Here is a 19,457-nt window from a genome sequence, read left to right on the forward strand (position 1 = left end):
TGTCTTTAAAGTATAGACTGAAAGTGATTAGTCAGCTCACAGAAAAATTCCGTTCTGTTAACCAGTAGGGTTAAGGAAATGGCGGTATGCTTGCTTGATCATCATGTCCTTATTGATAACTGCAACCCGTAATTTGCATGTGAAGAAGTGCCAACTTTATATGCGATAACGTTTAAGTGACACATCCGCCATACTTTTAGATTTCCGAACAGAAGAAAAAAACGAGCCTCACAATATGATTGAGTGTTTACTATTTTCGCCGCACATATATTTTTTTCTCAAATTTGTTTATGTGATTAGACTTTTTATCTCTTTAAAATTTGTGAAACTAATCAAAAATTAATGAGCTTAAAGTCATTTTATATGTAAACCGTGTATTTTCAAATTCTAGTGGCATCAATTCAGAATCGTACATGCCACCTTAGAATGAAGAAATAAAAAAAACTACCTACCTTTGCCGTATCTTAAGATCACCTGTGGAAACTAACAATAAGTAGCACAACATACCAACTTTTGAACGAAATATTTCCGTTGCTGATCAGATAAAATTCTTTAAAATCATGATAACAAAATTTACAACAAATTATCGACATTTAAAATGATGACTTGGCAGGTTTGATATCTATATTCAGCTGTGGCCATTTTTAGCTCTTGTTTTCAAATAATTCTAATAATTTTAAATCTAATCATGATGGTACATTCTGAACTAAAGCTGTTAATTATTTTCTCTGGTTTCATAATAGTTCACAAACGTTATAGAGAGCCGGGTGGTCCTGATTCAATCTCGGTGTTGGTCGAGAAAGTTTGAGATTTTCCAGCCCGACGGGAACGTAAAATATACCTTGACAGTTGGAATTCGATATAAGAGTAGGCCGTACTGCCGCTGTCCGGGCAAAATTTCCCTCATAGCACACGTTAAACCCCATTTCATTTCATTTCTATCAATGTGCAGTTATATTATTAGGTATGGGACTTTAAACCCCATTTCATTTCATTTTATGATATTTGCGACATGGTAGGCTCTTTGTAGGTTATGAAGATTAGGAACCCAAGCAGAGTAAGTTTGCCTTTCCAGTCTACGTTAATCTCTGCAGATTCCATGAAGAAAAAAACAATGCTAATCAGATAGTACATGTATATATTAAAGGGCGTATGGCTCCATTTTTTAAACCTTGAAATAGACAAAAATGGTTCTAAAAGCACATATTAATATAATATGAATGTATGTAAAGTGAGTTATATTTAATTTTTGCAAAAAATAGGGTTATATCTTATCGATTATGTTTCGTGAAATACGTGAACAGTTCAAATTGAACGGCAGTCGTTTACGCCTGCTCAGTGCATGTCTACACGTTTTTAAAATTATTATTTTGTCGTTTTACTAATTACTTCCATATTGTGTTGTAGGGTATGTTTTTATTTGTTCATTATAAAATAAGGTACACGACTCGTGTACTGATTATAAAATGTTAATTGTGCCTCAAATATTAGGATCCTTTAGTTAACGGCAAGATGGCAACATCAATATTGATTGAAATTGATTAATACTGAATAATTGTGTTTCTAATTTCGAACATTATGGAAAATATATATTGAGTTAGAGACTTAGCTCCTTTAAGAAATATTCTGCAGGAACCTCTAGCTTTTGGTATTAATGGGAATTCAAATGTCATTTCCACATGTTTTTTTACGTTTATTATAGAATATGTTTTTATTTTATAAGCCGTTATTTAAAAGCAGATTAACCCTTTATTATCAACTAAGAAACCTAACCCAAAATCATACGTCTTGAGTAACGTTTCATTTGCAAACTACGTAATCTATGGCCCCAAGATGTCAAAGAAGAGTCGATCAAATTAATCAGATGTTTTTACCGGAAAATAATGAGATGAGAATTTACCTAAATCAGGTGTAGTGTTCGAGCCATGTTATCTTTAACCTGTAGGAACACATGATACCATTTATTTACCACTATGACGGGTTGTTATGTTGCAGCGAGCTCTCGTAGCTAACAGATTTGTTGGTTTTACAGTTTTTTTGTATCTTAGTACATAATGCACTCGCTTTTTATATTGACTTTAAAAATCTTATAGTCCTTTAGGATCTATGGTCCTATAATTGTATTCCCGTCTTCATTAGCCCAGTCCGAGCAGAACATTATGACGTTAAACCCCATTTCATTTCATTTCTTAATTGTATTCTTAAATGTGTTTATTCCTCTAGGGGGTGGATGGCCGGATGGTTAGCACATGAGCGCTGTATCATAAGGTCTGTCATTGAGTTAACTGACATGGTTTCAATTCCAAGCGTGTACGTGACAAGGAGTAGGGTTGCCTGTTCAACTTCATGGGTTTTACTCCGGTTTCCTCCCACTGCTAAATACCCATACACGCAAGCGAATTATTGAAATAAAATAGAACCATATATTAGTCCCGACATGACCTAGTTTGTGTCGGTTGGACATTAAATCCTCCCTCTCTCTCTCTCTCTCTCTCTCTCTCTCTCTCTCTCTCTTCCCTTAATAAGGGAAAGCGTTCTGTTAAATCAAAACATTTATGAAAAGGCGAGGAGATAATTATAAAGTAATGTTATGTAGTAAGAGATCAGTATTCAAACAATGTAGTTTTAGTATGAATAAAAGTTTTGTTAATAACAAAACATGGGAGCCATGTGGGTGAGACGCTGACTCGCTAACCTGGAAGTCCCGAGTTCGATCCCAGCATTGGCCGAGAAAGTTCATCGGGATTTTCCGGCGTGGTTCCTCCTTGTCAGTGATGTAGGACTGAGGGTCTGATACGGGACAACGTATAGGGAAAAAACATGAGGTCCCATGTACACATTGGCGTGCACGTAAAAGATCCCTTGGCAGTTGGAATTCGATATAAGAGTAGGCCGTAGCGCCGCTGCCCGGGGAAGATTTCTCTCATAGCACAGTGTATGGTGTATGCCCGACTTCATTGGCCCAGTCGGGACAGAAAAGTAGGACGTTAAATCCTATTTCATCCAATAATAAAACAGATCGCTCTCTTTTATTTTTATTTTACTTACATATATAGACATCCGATCAATAGATAAAATAATCTAAATCTTCAAATAATCTTCTGGCTAAAAGTATACTGTCACGCGTCTTCAAAATGTATGGATGTTATATGTGTACACTGTATGCATAATCTACAATTGATAATCCCATTTGTATGTGAATAGTGAGTGATTCGCCAGGTCATCCAAGTCAGTCCAATAAAATAATGACATATGCTAAATAAAAGCTTTGTCATTTTAGAAATATCTCGTTTAAGTTGCTAATGTTTGTAGGGTTACAGAGAGAATATTTATGAGGGAATATATCGACATATAACAAAGTAAATGGTCCATATCATGTCATGTCACAAACAAAAAGTCGATAAATTGTCCCAAAAAATTGTAGCCTATATTTCTATAGAATTTGCATTATTATTATCGTTACGTGAGAAGAGCCATTCTCGATTTTGTAAATATCGTGATTTACCCATATAGATTTGTAACAAAGTGACCTCAGGTTCTTTAACTTAATTGCCCCCTTTTCCAAATTTCCAACAAACAACACAACTAATTAATTTATTTTAAATATGTATATTGTACAATCAATTTACATGTACAATTTAAGAGGTTTTTTTTACAAAATTACAAAGTTACAGTTCATTCCGGCATTTAAAACTCTGTTGCTTTAATTCTAATCAATCCTCCTGGTTAGCATTCAGATTAATTCTCCGTCTTAATTCCACCGTCCCAATCGCGTAAGTTGGTTTTTTAAAACACTTTAAACCCGAACACAAATTCTCGGAAAACACAAAACCTTCACATGTCACAGATCTATTTCCCGGATTCACCTAGACTCCCTAGTTGTTTTAAAACTTCACCAAGATTGAAATATTTCACCAAGACTACATGCGTACGATTCACAAAGTTCACCAAGATTAAACTACAATATGATTCACAAGGTTACCCCTGGGTTGAAATATGATTTATATCGGTCACCTAGACATTACCGGTTAAATGTTATTTCATCAAGGAACGGATTCATCACATTTAAATACATCGTATTTAATTACCAGGTTCTAAGCATCTAAAGCCAGTCATTGGTGTTACCGTAGATATTGAAAAACAGTCATGTCTGGTCCTTTAAAATCTCTCTGATCTAAGTAGAGAAAACAGCCATGTCTATCCTGTAACTTATTTTAAACCTCTCTGACAAACTTTTCTAATTCCTACACCAAGGAACTTTTAGTCACTCAAACATCCAATCAGAACTATGCACCACCTGCACATGCATCACAATCCAGACACATTCATTACTTTACACCCTCATTACCTAACTTGCTCAGACATACCAACAATCGTTCTGTAAAAACAACGCATATACATTGAAAATAATTAAACTTTATTAACCAAAACCTGTACAACCCTTAATAAATGTCTTTAAAAGAAATAAATATTCCCTTTAGCCACGTACCCAATTAATTAGGTACCCTAAATCACAGAAATAAACCATGTCACAATTATACATAGCAAATTAACATACCAATTGTGACAACATTTTAAAGGAGTGGTCCCAGATATATTTTAGTAAATAAAACTGGTTAATCCGGGGTTAAAGACTTCCAAACCTATATATACTTATAATGTGCAACAATACAAACTTTGAGTGTCCATACGGAGGTAGCCATACGCCCGAAATTCCATATCTGTTTTCATATGGTCTGTGATTGAGTCAAGTGGCGTGATTTGGATTGTACATGACAAGGAGTAAGGTTGCCTGCCCGGTTCCCTTCCACAGCTAAAAGACCCCTACGCGCATGCGAATTATTAAAATAAAAAGAAACATATGTAACTCCCGAAATGACCTAGTTTGTGTCGAGTCGACGTTAAACTCTCTCTAAGATCTCTAAAGCGCTTTCATGGCTCTTTAATGTCATCGTTTAGTGTAACCATTTAAAAACAGGATTTTGGAAACACAAGGCATGGTGTGCTTGGTCTTCTCAAAACACTTAATACCACTTTGCCGTAGGAACGCCAGTTATTCTGTGTAGCACCATATGTCCTTTGTCTGACGTGGAGAGCGGACACAGTACTAAAACCGGTCGCCACATCTTACGTACGACCCATGCATCTTTTCTTACTACATATTTCTGTAGCCTTGTGATCGTCTAGAATTTGTCTCTAGCTGTCTTTACTTCTGCTTCACGTTGTGTATTTACTTCTTACAGTTTCTTAAGACGTCTGTCTTACCAGGAATAACAATGCGACAGTTTGCTTCTACATATTTTATATATATATATAGCTGAATACAGGTATACAAGCATAATCGATAACAATACTAGCTAAAACCATTTCTCTACCCTAGCCAGCCTCGCGGCTGTCTAGGATCTCAGATGTAAGCCCTCTGGAACCTAATAGAAGTCTGGCGAATTCTCACCAGTATCCTAATTTTGTATCTACTGGTTTTGGACATTCAATTATCCAATTGGTCAAATATGATGTAAATAATTATAGAGATTGGTTAATTGAGCCCAATGACGTCGACAACCCACCCTTATATGTTGGAATGGAATTTTACTGAAGAATATTCTCATGAGATATCTGTTAACATGTTGCTGACATAGAACCAGTTATGTTATGGCTCTACAAGTGTTTTTATATCACAATATGTCATTCAAACCCTAAGTTGATTTAAGTATTTTAAGTACATATCACATATTATGCGAATATGTTATTTCTCGAGCAAAAATTCTACTAGTTTGTATTATGTACTTTGAACTTGATTGACAATTACTATGATCGACGATAGGCTACATATATACATGTATGTACATACTATATTTTATTTTTGATTATAAAAGTTTAAATATTTCAGCAGCTGTTTTATTTACCTTCGCGTTTACTTATAAAATAATAAATTAGAAGTTGGTATCTTCGCGTTTACTTCCTCTTTGACATATAAAATAATAAATTAGAAGTTGAGTATTGATGTAAATATACACTTAAAGGAGCTAAATCGCCATTCTTTAGGAATGGGTCGAAACGCATATAATAATGTAATATGAATGTATATAAACTCATTTATATTCAATCGTTTCTGTTTTTACTGTAATTTCTAATCAGCTGCGAAGAGTGCAAATTGAACGAAAGTCTTTGGCGTCTGGTTATTCCGGTCCACTCCGGTAGTCTTCCCTTGTAGGATATATTTAGCCTGTTCATCCAGTCACTTCATTACAAATGGTGCTCGAAAGCATTCTGGCACGCGATTCGTGTCTTAAATATTGGATGCCAGAAGTCCATCTTTTCACGCTAAGATAACAACATCAGTGTTGATTGAAATTGACCAATAAGTCGTATTTGAATGTCGAAGACTGTGAATGATATTGAGTTAGCTACTTTAACTTCACTGTTTACAATTGGACCCAGTCAGGATTAAAGATGCAATATGTAAGAGTTATATCTGCCTATTGCATGTCTTTATTTTCACTTCAAATGTTATATAAACTATTATTTAGAAATCTATTCAAATCGAAAACCTATAATCAACTCGCAAGATCATCGGATGGCTGAGAATCAATGGATTTTACGATGCTACTATAATAATAACAATCTACGTAACATCTTCAAACAGTCATAACTTTGCTCAGAATAAAGTAATCTATTTTTGAACTATTATTTAAGATGAATTGTTTAAAGTTGTATTTACTCGTGGTAAATTAGGCCATTTATATGGTCCATTAAATAATTTTTTATACGAAAGTCTGATGTTTTGTAATGACATAAAAAAAATCAAACTATTGACTTGAATTGGCCAAATATTATTACAGAACGTCGATCATTAAGCCTGGCGTAATTGTACAACTACCATTTATCGCCATGGCAGTTTAGATTGATACAAAATGGTGGCTACGTTAAAGTTTGTTTTCCAGGATGTGTCTCGATAATAAATATTTTTCTTGTGCATGTTTTCCAATCGGCGGTTATATTTAAAATCGCGACTGTCCAAAAAATAGATCTTTAATGTTTACAGTCTTCTTTTTTTTTATTTTTTTTTTTTTTGTTTTTGTATCGGTGATATGTTTATAATTGGGCAAATTTACATTTGTTAAGATGACCTTAGTCATTCGTAACATGAACCTATTTAATTTCGTAGCATGTTTGCCTTTGTGAGTAAAGCCGTGGATCTGTTTTCGCTGGCTTATTCTCTCGAAGTAATTCTCACAAAGGTGTCGTTGAGTTTTACGAAAGACTCACATTCACAGAGATAGCTTCAAAATGAAAAGGTTCATAAACTTTGTTGTGTGTTTCTTATTGTTTCGGAAATGTGCAGCTGAAAATGAAAATGACCCTTTCCTTTTTGGAACATTCCCCGTGGATTTTAAATGGGGAGCATCTTCGTCGGCTTATAAAGTAGAGGGGGCCTCTATGACAGACGGTAAGGATTTTTTTATAAACCATTTCGAAGGGTATAAATGCGCATATGTTTTGGTTTATATTAAACACGAGAGTTCTTAATCAGAGCTACATCTCTGCAATGATTGTCTTGTATTGTGTTGTTCTTGAAAAAGATAAGAGAATCATTGTAGAAACGTAGCTCAGATAAAAAAAAAACTTTTGTATTTCATTTGTATGCTGTTTAAACAGTAATTTGGTTTATAGTTGTAATGGTAGGTGTTACCGTCAGACTACATCATTCTGATTCGGGTTGTCTGATTCCGGATGGAGGGTCATTGTATTAACGTGTAATAATAGAGATCACAGACCAGGTACAAACACTCAGTAATGACTAAGATCTCGAACACTGGAAGTATTATTGTATTTAAATCTCTGGGTGGGTTACTGTGCAGGTGACCCTGTTCACTAGATTATCTTCTAGCTAGAGGCTTTTGTATTCTGAAATACAGTCCATACACTTGCGTCAGTTAAGCTAATAGTAGTGATCGATGTAGTGCACCACACATTGCATGCATACAACTGATAGAACATCCGATACCACTTTTTATTTATTAAGTTTACATATCCAATACACGTTTGTATCTATGCCTATGGTGTATTGTTAAATATGACATTTAATAGCCGTATCATGCGAACTGCAATTCGAGGGCCACTGTAACTCAATGAATATTGTACTGGCTCACTAATAGGGGAGGGCGAATGGTTAATGCGTGTGCGTTGCATCATAAGGTCTGTCATTGAGTCTAGTGGCGTGGTTTAGATTCCCCACTTGTACGTGATAAGGAGTATGGTCGTGGGTTTTCAACGAGTTCTCCGGTTTCCTCCGCTGCTAAAGGCCCCTACGCGCAAGCGAATTATTGAAATAAAATGGAATCATTTGTTAGTCTCGAAATGACCAAGTCTCTCTCTTTCTCTCTCTCTCTCTCTCTTTCTCTCTCTGGGGGATTGAATGGCCGAATGGTTAGCACGTTTGCGCTGTATCATAAGGTCTGTCATTGAGTCAAATGTCGTGGTTTCGATTCTCCGGTTATACGTGACAAGGAGTAGGGTCGCCTGCCCAACCTCGGGGGTTTTCCCCGGGTCCTCCGGTTTGCTCTCACTGCTAAAGACACCTACGCGCAAGTACATTATTGAAATAAATTTGAACCATTTGTTAGTCCCGAAATGACCTAGTTTGTGTCGAATGCACATTAAACCCAGCTCTCTTTCTCTATCTTTCTCTCCTCTCTCTCTCTCTCTCTCTCTCAATAACCAGTGGAATACCAATGAAGATTAGGCCGCTGTCATGTCAAACATTTGTAAAATAGATCGAAATTATTAATGTCTACTACCTGGGGTATTGAGAACGTCAGTATCACATCATAATATGACTTTTTTTTATTTGCTTTCCTTCACCAAGCTACTGGTGGTCTTATATTTTTAACCTTGCAATGTTGTATATTTATAAATAAACATTCTTTGATTTTCAGTTTTAGAGTACAACTAGAATTTGAATATAATATATGTTGCCCAGACTAGAGTAATGAAATCATTTTATTGTAGGTAAAGGTTCCAGTATATGGGATGTATACGTACAAGAACCAGGAAATATTCAAGACGGATCAACAGGCGACATGACGTGTGACAGTTATCATAAATACAAAGAAGATGTTCAGTTGCTCAGAAATATTGGGGTAACATTTATAAAAATATTTTCCTGGCTCCATTGATAACAACGCGATAATATAATATATACAGAGCTTAGAAAAGAAATGAAATGAAATGGTGTTTAACGTCCTACTGTTCTGCTCCGACTGGGCTCATGAAGACAGGCATACGCCATACACTGTGCTATGGGGGAAATTTTGCCCGGCAGCGGCACTATGACATACTCTTATATCAAATTCTGTCATTGGTTCTTTTACGGTTTTTCGTCCCATCCAAACGACTGAACAGCTCTCCTGCACTACTGACAAGGGGGAAACCACGCCGGAAAATCGCGATGAACTTTCTATACCAACACCGGGAGCAAACCCTAGACTGCCAGGCTAGCGATCAAGCATCTTACCCACTTAGCCATCGTGGCTCCTGCAGAGCTTAGGAAAGATTTCATCATTTGATGAAACGCCTTATTTTTTTATTTTTTTTCAATGAAATGAACGAATATTCAATAATGAAGAGCGGTATATTTATTTTAAAGATTACCAAATTCTAGAAGTTATAGCGCGCACTATAATAAATCCAAGGGTCTGTCACGGAGTCGAGTGTACGATTTCGACCCCAGGCGTGTATGTGCAAGGTGAAGGCTCGTCTGCCTAACCCTATGCGGTTTCTCCGGGTCGCTGTACTTTTTCCTCAATGTTCTAAAGATTCAACAAAGAAAAATGGAGACTTTTTCCTCAATGTTCTAAAGATTCAACAAAGAAAAATGGAGATGTACCATAAGTTGGTCCCAAACTAACCTAGTTTTTCAGAACATCGGAACTCCACACCATAAACGAAATATCTTAATACAAAGACAACTATGTCGATCTAATTAAAAACCTGTTTCAAAAATTGTATCTAAAACATGTGTCTTTTTTCTCTTTTGTAGGCGAATTCGTACAGGTTTTCTATTTCCTGGTCCAGGATTATGCCAACTGGATCGTACCCTTTCAATACTGAAGGTATCAACTATTACCAAAACTTGATTAGTGAATTAAAAAAATATAACATAACGCCCATTGTGACTTTATACGATAACGATTTACCAGAACCGTTACAGCTTCGAGGTGGATGGTTGAATGATGATACAAATGACCACTTTGTCGAATATGCTCGAAAGTGCTTCGCAGAATTTGGAAATGACGTAAGTAAAGTATTAAAACATAATAATATCGCATAAATCGTGAATATCCCATACAAAGGATACGTACAGCTAGATTACTGTTACTGCTTGATTTAAACGGGGGGGGGGGGGGGCTAGTCGAAATGATACGGAGCTCAATACCAATGAGTAGAATTGTATTCTAAAGCATTGCGGGCTGCTTTTTTCGAGTTCAGGCTGCTTATTTCGAGTTCAATTAAAAAACGCCAGTTTAAAATCAATGTTTTACAAAAGTTAGATTTTCAAATCTGATTTGTCTGAATCTGTCCTACCCTTATTTGTACATACCAACTTTTACTAAAAATCCATAATTTATTCATCGGCATGGTTTGTAACACGTGCATATCTGTTACATATCTTTCTTTTTTGGTCAGGTTTTGCAATACATGTACTTTGGGCGTTAATGACAAAATAAATGATTTTGTCGGTTCCTGTCAGAGATCAGCAGGGCCTGGAACTCAATAAATATGAATAAACTGGTCGCTGCGGTGCCTATATGGGTTTAGGGAATTTCATTTGAGCAAACCTGAATAAATATAACCACCACAAAAATCGTACCAAAGTATAAAGAAAAATTCCTACTATTTTTTTTAAAGAAATCTATTCAATGATTCTATGTCAGAGCATGCAGCTGTGTATATGCGTGCTATTTTCCATTGCCATTTCAATTCCATAACGTTGTGATCGTTCAATGCTACAATAATACTATCGGAATTAGACATTTGCCTGTTTTTATCTTTATTCCGACCATGACATATCCTTAGAAACACTTATTCAATGTGAACATGGTCCAAGCGCTTAATCAACAAGCACACGAGACCACCCAACAAATCCACTGTTAATTCAGTCACGTAGACTTTATGCTTCAGGATAATTCAGTCATATAGTTTATGATTTGGGTTTATGCAGTCACGTAGAATTTATGCTTCAGGCTAATGCTGACGTAGAATCTATGTCACGTGTTAATACACGCATGTAGAAATTATGCCACAGTTTTACTCCATCACGTCGACTATATGTCCCAGGTTAATGCACACGTAGAATGTATGTCCGGGTCAATATCGCCATGTAGAATTCCATGTTTAATGCAGAATTTATGCCCGGGGTTCCGACGTGATGTGAAAAAATTTCGGAAAATGTACCGAACAATACACTCAATTTTGTTTAAACTTTAGGTTAAACATTGGGTGACTCTAAATGATCCGTGGAATGAAGCAGTTAATGGATACGGTAATCGTTCGATTGCTCCTGGGTTGTGGGGACCAGGAACATACACCTACACAGCTGCTCACAATATGATAAAAGCTCACATAGCCACGTACAGAACTTATAACAGAGCCTTTAGTTACCAAGCAGGTAAAATATTTCTTATTTTGTGAATATTATTTACGCTTAATTTTATCAACATCCTCCAATGGTAGTGTAGCCTACACTATTTCGCCTATACCCCCTTTTTTAGGACTTCTAATTTTGTCTAATGGTTTGGATTGTTCGTACTTGGTTTTATTTTATTTTACTACTACGCTACGATACACAATGCCAATGTCAAGTGCTAATGCTAGGTTCCCACTGTCGTGCAATGCGTTACGATAGAATTGTCTTTATAAGATACTTTTGGCAAGCGTAAATTCCTGGTCCGTATCGCGTATCCGTATGGATTTTGTGCGTGACGTCATCAATGTGTGTGTATGTCTCATACGAAATACGGCACACGGATACGGCAGCACGTATCGAACAACTTTCATACGGAAAAGGTTCGTATAACATTGTCGTCTTTTCGCCGTCTTTTGTGCTACTTTTAGACACTGAATTGTATCGTAGCGTTTTTATGAATCCTAGAACACGAAGACCTATATTTGATTTGATTTAACCATGATAAAGATTGGAATTTAATCATTATTTTTATACTTCTCCTGCCTGCCTGTTTGCATGCTGGTTGATCTACATGCTAAATTTAGGGGGGTTGGACTTTGTAATCTGTAAATGATTTTATTCTATAGTAAAGGGGTATAAATTTTCTGAAATGATACATTAGTGAAACCAAAAATTGCTGTCAAGTTGAAATCGAAGATTTTTTTAATAAGATTCGACATTAAATAATAACTTAGCGACTGTCGAGAAATTGTAGGCTAGGTACTTGATTAGTACTGATGGTGATCTTGGTAGATATCTGCCATCATGCTGTAATAGAACTAAGCTCAGCTCAGTGATGCATACGTACGCGACGCGAAATTCTGCCAAAACTCTAAAACCACATTGACGTAACGTATTGACGTAACGTATTCCCATTTAGCCCTGCCAAATGGGAATCGGCTTGAAAAAAACCCCCAGAAGATTCTTTCTTAGTCTACGTCTACGCCAGGGTACTCTAGTAAAAAGTCCACGCAACCCCAACGGCCTTGATAGATTATGCTAATAAAGATAACAAAATCGTTGCTTAGGGAATTGTCATTGCCAGTATGCACCGATTTGTCAACTATGGTTAGTGTGTGTAATGATTCGATTTTTCCAGTTTCCGTATTCCTGTTCATTGTCTCTGATAAACAACCTTTCAATAACCCCCTCCTGTTTATTATTGGTATAAAGGAGTCACGTTGGTTCAGTGGATAAGGCTCTGGTGCACTAACGAGGTGTTCCGGGTTCGATCCAGGGATTGTCGAGCACGATTTCACCTTGTAAGTCGTACAGGGCGGGGTACATGCCAAGGAACAGTGTCTAGCCTTTCGGATGGCAAGAAACCCGAGGACCCGTGTACACATTGGGGTGTACATAACTAAAAGAACCCTTGACAGCTGGAATGCAATTGCTGCCTTGGCGTATGCCCTTCTTCAATGGCCCGGTTGGTGCAGAAAACTAGGACGTTAAACCCCATTCCATTCATTCATTATTTTAAACATTTGCCTTGGTATAGAATGTGTTAACGATTGAGATATTTTACTTCTTTCCTGGGGGGGGGGGCGAATGTTTAGCGCCTGCGCTCTGTATCATAAGGTATATCACTGAGTCAACTGGCGTGGTTTCGATTCCCCGGTTTTACGTGGCAAGTAGTTGGATCGCCTGTCCAACCTCGTGGGTTTTCTCTGGGTCCTTCGGTTTTCTTCCCACTGCTAAAGACCCATTTGACCTAGTTTGTGTCGAGTAGACGTTGAATCATCTCTCTCTCTCTCTCTCTCTCTCTCTCTCTCTCTCACACACACACACACACACACACACAGAGACACACTTCTTTACTGACTGTATTGTACGCATGCTTTTTACTGACTATAATGTTGCAATGACATTGATACTGTAAGCATTCTTTTTACTGACTATAAGCATGATATGTTACTTCTTCTGTAAATAAAATAGAAGGTAAACAGCGACATTGATACCATTCGATTAGTGATAATAAAGTCTCTATCCCATTCACTGTTCGTTCATAACTGATCTGTTTTAAACTTATTTACAGGGAATATTGGGATCGCACTTAGATCTTATTGGTTTGAACCTATGGACTCTTTGAGTGAAATCGATATGGATGCCAAAGAGAGGGCAATGCAGTTTCAACTTGGCTGGTTTCTTAATCCTTTTGTAAATGGAGATTATCCTGATATTATGAAAACCTTAATCAACAGCAAAAGACAGGAAATAACTCCCGACAATCCTTCCAGACTACCAGAGTTCACTGCAGATGAAATACGTGATAACCGAGGTATATTTAGCTCTTTTATTACCAACCTTGGTCGCCATTAAATTCAAATACCGTTTTTAACAGAGTAAAAATACACCAAAGGCTCATTCACAAAGATATACATTTTGTACTGACACTACTACTATCTCGATTCTTTAACGTCTGCCTCCATTAAAGTGATATCGCAGACAAGAACTAGGAGAGTCGAAGCTTCTTCCTGTATATTGAAATATTGGAATGAAATCTTTCCATTTACGGCCTTAGGCCATGGAATGGTTTAGTGGGAAGTTCTTCCCTTTATTTAATAAAAAAAAACCACATCGTTTGGTAGCTGATCAATACTGACATACTATTGCCCAAATGTAAGCCCAATACCAAGATTAGCAAGGGCCATAGCCCGATGATTGCTCGAATAAATTATATTTAGCGTCCCCATCAAGTATACAGTTCAAAAAGTTTCGATATTTCCTTTTAACCCACTTTGAAAGATGCCTTTCGAGAATTCTATTTTAGGCTTAGCGAGTATTACAAATTTCAACAAAACTTTCATGAGAGGAGGACTCGAGCCGTCGAAGTTCTTTTATATATTTCATAGGAGTCCAGAGTCAATGATTGTTTTCTTCTGATTCACAGATACCATCGATTTTCTTGAACTTCGGTATGGTACCTCTAAAATGGTAACAGTTAAGGTTAACCATTGTGACCCACCGTCTTATATGTGTGATTGTGATGTATTAGCAAAACCAGACATGTCTTGGATGGGGTATGTATAATGGCGCTAAATGTCACTGATTTGATTTTTATTCCTTTTGTCCGCCATTGTTAGGTGGTGGTTGTAAGGTTAGGATTTGCTGATCTCTCTTCTTGAAAAAAAATCATGGTGTTTAACATCCCGTCGACAGTTTACTTAGATCATTTTCAGAGTAACATACATACACTGATTTAAATTGCCATGGTCACGTGTCCAACGAAGGGGAATGATTCGAATACCCAGGATCAACTGTTCTCTTACGTGGATTACCAATGTGTACATGGGACCTCTGATTTTGTTCCCATCCGTACTGGATACACATCCCTTCTCAGTTTCCCGTTTTCAGTCCCAACAGTGGAACCGCTGTGTGGTTTTTTTTTTTTTTGCTACTTTTTTTTGTATTTAAACCTCTGCATTATTGGCTAAATAGTCCTAGGAATTTATATATTTAACAAATCCGTGCTTTAGATTTGTATTTATACATGTAAAAGTTGGACAAGACTGAACTTAATTTGTTCTTGGATTTCTGAGATCCTCTGAAAAGATTTCGGTTGGATTTTAAAAATAGCAAACATTTTAACGATCAACGTGACAATTTCATTTAAAAAACACACTCAGAAAGGTGTTATTTAGAAGATTAAAATTGAAATTGTTAATTAGATAGTGTCAAGATACCCATGTTGCCATCGTAACCGTCACATAAAAAATGTTCTATGTTAATTGCTTTTATATAATAGTCTATCTTCTTTCAGTCACCCATCACCGACTGGCTTACGAAAGGCTTTGAACTGGATAAAGAACCAGTACAGTGGCTTATCAGTCTACGTTAAAGACGCTGGTTTTGGTGATATGACCGGAACACTTGAAGATAAACACAGAGTATACTATATGAAACATCACTTAGATCAAGTCCTGAAAGGTACACTTATATATCGTCAATATATTAATTAATTTAAACAATTTAATGTCACATAAATGTCATATACATTTTATTTTTTTTATTTTTTTTTTTATTTATTTATTTTATTTTATTTTTTTTTATTTTTTATTTTTTTTTTTTTTTATTTTATTTTATTATTTTATTTTATTATTTTATTTTATTTTATTATTATTTTATTTTATTTTATTTTATTTTATTTTATTTTATTTTATTTTATTTTATTTTAAAATTTATTTTGCATCAACCATTATAATTATAAACCATTTTCCTCAAATTTTGAAATAATTTCAATCGTTCTTCCCAACAGCTATAACTGAAGACAGCTGCCAAGTCGAGGGTTACTTTGCCGCAGCTCTAATGGACAGTTTCGAATGGGTTCACGGCTTTAGTGTCAAATACGGCCTACACCACGTAGATTTTACCGACACAGACAGAGCCAGAACCCAGAAAGCATCAGCGAGATATTATTCACGAATAATCAAAGACAATGGTTTCCACAAGGGGTATCCAGGTCCAGGTGGAATGGAATCGGGTGTTGTGCCATACTCCGATCAATTCAAAATATATTTTGGAAAATTCCCGAATGACTTCGTGTGGGGAGTTGGAAGTTCGGCTTATCAAGTAGAAGGGGCGTCAAGTGAAGACGGTTGGTATTTTGATACAACTATATATAAACCCTTGTCCTAGTGGTGAGGGAGTAAAAGGGGTGCCGTTAATTTTAATATTCAAACTTAGAATGATAAAAGTATTTACATATATTCCACTAAACTGCACTATCCAAATATTTTGATTTATAAACAGAATAAGAATCAAAGGTACAACGATCAAATCAAATTATAACTCGTTATACTGGGCGGAAAATTTGGAAATTCAAAACGGACCGTCCAAATGCTTAGCAACGCTACTGATTAAGATTTCTAATTTATCCGACTCCAAGGAGAACGTGACAGAATGCCAATAAAACTGGCATTATCTAATTATAAACAAATACTAACTAAAAGTGTAGATTAAGACCCTCATAGCTACGAAGTAAGTTCATATAAATTAAAAAGGACAAATTCAAACTAGGCTCTACAACAATTCTAAACTAACTCAATGAACGCTGTCTTAGCCACACCTGACAACCGAGTCTATTATAGCCTTGCTTTGACTGGGGTTTAACGTCCTTCTGTTCTTTTCCGTCAGAGCTACAAAATGTAATTAAGACTGGCATACGCCACACAGTGTGATATGAGAGAATTAGATCTAATCTTATTTCGAATTCCAACTGGCAATGGTTCCATCACGCCCTCTCAAACCTGTACACAGGACCTCGAGGTTTTTTTCCTATCGGAATATTTGATATTGTATTGAGAACAGACATGTATTTGTCATAGCCCACCATTAAGACCTTTGTTTTAAAAAATATTTGGACAACCTCTTTTGACATATCTGTTATAAACTCCTGGATAATCGCAATATCTTTGCTAACTCTTTCGTGTAGTATAACCCAGCGTAGTGTAAAGGAAGTGCATATGTATAGTCTAGTTAATACCAGATATTTTCTCATTATTTTCAAAAATGGTTGGCGAAACTGTAGTGTCAATTTTACACGTATAACTTCGCTCTATCTATTAGAACAATCTCTAAAATCTAATATCTTTTTTTTTTTAGGTAAAGGTATAAGCATATTAGATACTGCTAGTCGTATGGGTAAAATAAAGAATGGACAAACAGGAGACATCAGTAGTGACCAGTATCATCAATATAAACAGGATGTTCAACTCATAAAAAAAATTGGGGTAAATATGATATTGCATGACATCGGTGGGACATTTGGTAGTCCACATGATAATCATATCACAGAGGATTCACAAATCACAAACATAGTTAGAAATCACCAGTCCCGTAGGAATATTTCAAATTCACACCGATCGTCATTGAAAATTATTTAATATTTTATATATCATGTGGGTGTGGCATTGGGGGTTGGGGGGTCATAACGGAGAGAACTATTCTCGTAGAAGTAGATCTCTCTCTAAAATTGACTTGTCATAAGTGCAGATTTGTGTCATATATTTCATCACTTCAGGTTAAACAGTATCGGTTTTCAATAGCATGGTCAAGAATTTTCCCAGATGGAACCTCTTCTTCATTTAATGAGAAAGGAATGGAATACTATAGAAACCTTGTCACGGAATTATTGGACAACGAAATTCAGCCATTTGTGACGCTTTACCAATCGGACTTACCCCAAGCTCTGGAAGATTTAGGTGGTTGGATGAACGAGTCAACGGTAGACTTGTTTGTTGATTATGCCGATACTTGTTTTAGAGAGTTAGGGCCTCAGGTACGTTCAATTTACAATGCCTGTTTGAATTTTGGGCCTGGTTTCTATATCAGCAAGGTTCAATTTGATCGAATTTGGTGTTTTCTTATATTCAAATAATGTAAATACATTTTTGCCTTTGTTTATGTCTATTGAGTTTATGCTATATATTTTCTGAAATTCCAGAAAACATTAGAATAAAAATAAATTCTAAGTTTACAGTATTTTATTGATGAAATGAACTATAATCATAACTACGAGTAGACCTGTTGTTACAATATGGTTTATGTGATTTGAGTATTATGGTCACTGTGTATTGTATACTAAAGTGTCTGTTCAAAATATCGACTGGCGTGGTTTCGAATCCCCGGTTGTACGTGGCAAGGAGTAGGGTCGCCTGTCCAACCTCGTGGGTTTTCTCCGGGGCCTCCGGTTTCCTCCCACTGCTAAAGACCCCTATGCGCAAGCGAATTATGTAAATAAAATTAAACCATATGTTAGTCCCGAAATGACCTAGTTTGTGTCGAGTGGACGTTAAACCCTCTCTCTCTCTCTCTCTCTCTCTCTCTCTCTCTGTTCAAAATATTGAGCTGTTCGTAATTGATCGCAAACGTAGATGAACGCGGTTACTGAATTTTTATATTTCGAAAATTTAATAGACTCAATTATTAAGACTCGAGCATATCAATAAAAGCTATCCAGTTGCAGATAATTACACACAACTAGATATCGTCTTTCATAAATAAATTAACAGTTTTTATTCACTAAAATAGATCTGTTGCGTACCCTTTTATAAGTTGATATATTGGACCACTTGATGTTTTTAGGTAAAACAATGGATAACAATTAATAATCCTCGTGGAGTAGCAGTCCTTGGCTACGGAAGTGGTACCGAGCCGCCATATCACACGGATCTTGGTACAGCACCTTACACAGTATCTAAAAACCTGCTACTGGCCCACGCCAAGGCTTACCGACGTTATGAAAGTGTATACAAGAATCAACAGAACGGTATGAGTAAACGATAACATTACAATGTATTTTATTACATTTTGTTCTATTGTCAATCATATTTGTTCTTTTGCTGGTGAGAGTTGAGTCCATGGTAATGATAAAACTAGTATCCAACGAGTTATATCAGAGATATTCAGGGACATATAAAAGACGCATTTCTTTGTCACGCACAAGTGCACAATTTGCACAAATAATAGTAGTCTCTATCATCCAGAAAATTATCATCCAGAAAAATATTCTACGAATATTAGTCTGGATGCGTTGTCAACATTTGAGAAAAATTGGCTAGATAATCCGGTCTATTACATTGTCATAAACAATGTCTAAGGCAGGTAACTCGTTTTAAAACAAGATGTTTACGCCCATGAAATTAATTTATGAATGTCATTTCAAAAAATCCATTTGATTGCATGCGAGTTCAATATCTAACACTCTTAATTTTTTATTGTAAAATTTCTC

The 19,457-nt window shown here is 36.1% G+C and overlaps 1 protein-coding gene across 1 annotated transcript; it reads left to right on the top strand.

The window, feature by feature from the left end:
• The first annotated feature begins 9,877 nt into the window (after positions 1-9,877).
• On the top strand, positions 9,878-17,341 carry LOC126824402 (beta-glucosidase A). Its single transcript, XM_050553624.1, has 4 exons — positions 9,878-9,885; positions 10,144-10,301; positions 15,984-16,111; positions 17,330-17,341. The coding sequence occupies exons 1-4, from the start codon at positions 9,878-9,880 to the stop codon at positions 17,339-17,341; spliced, it is 306 nt and encodes a 101-aa protein (XP_050409581.1).
• Positions 17,342-19,457: the final 2,116 nt, after the last annotated feature.

This window comes from Patella vulgata, chromosome 6 (genome assembly GCF_932274485.2).
Source record: "Patella vulgata chromosome 6, xgPatVulg1.2, whole genome shotgun sequence".
Lineage (NCBI taxonomy): Eukaryota > Metazoa > Mollusca > Gastropoda > Patellidae > Patella > Patella vulgata.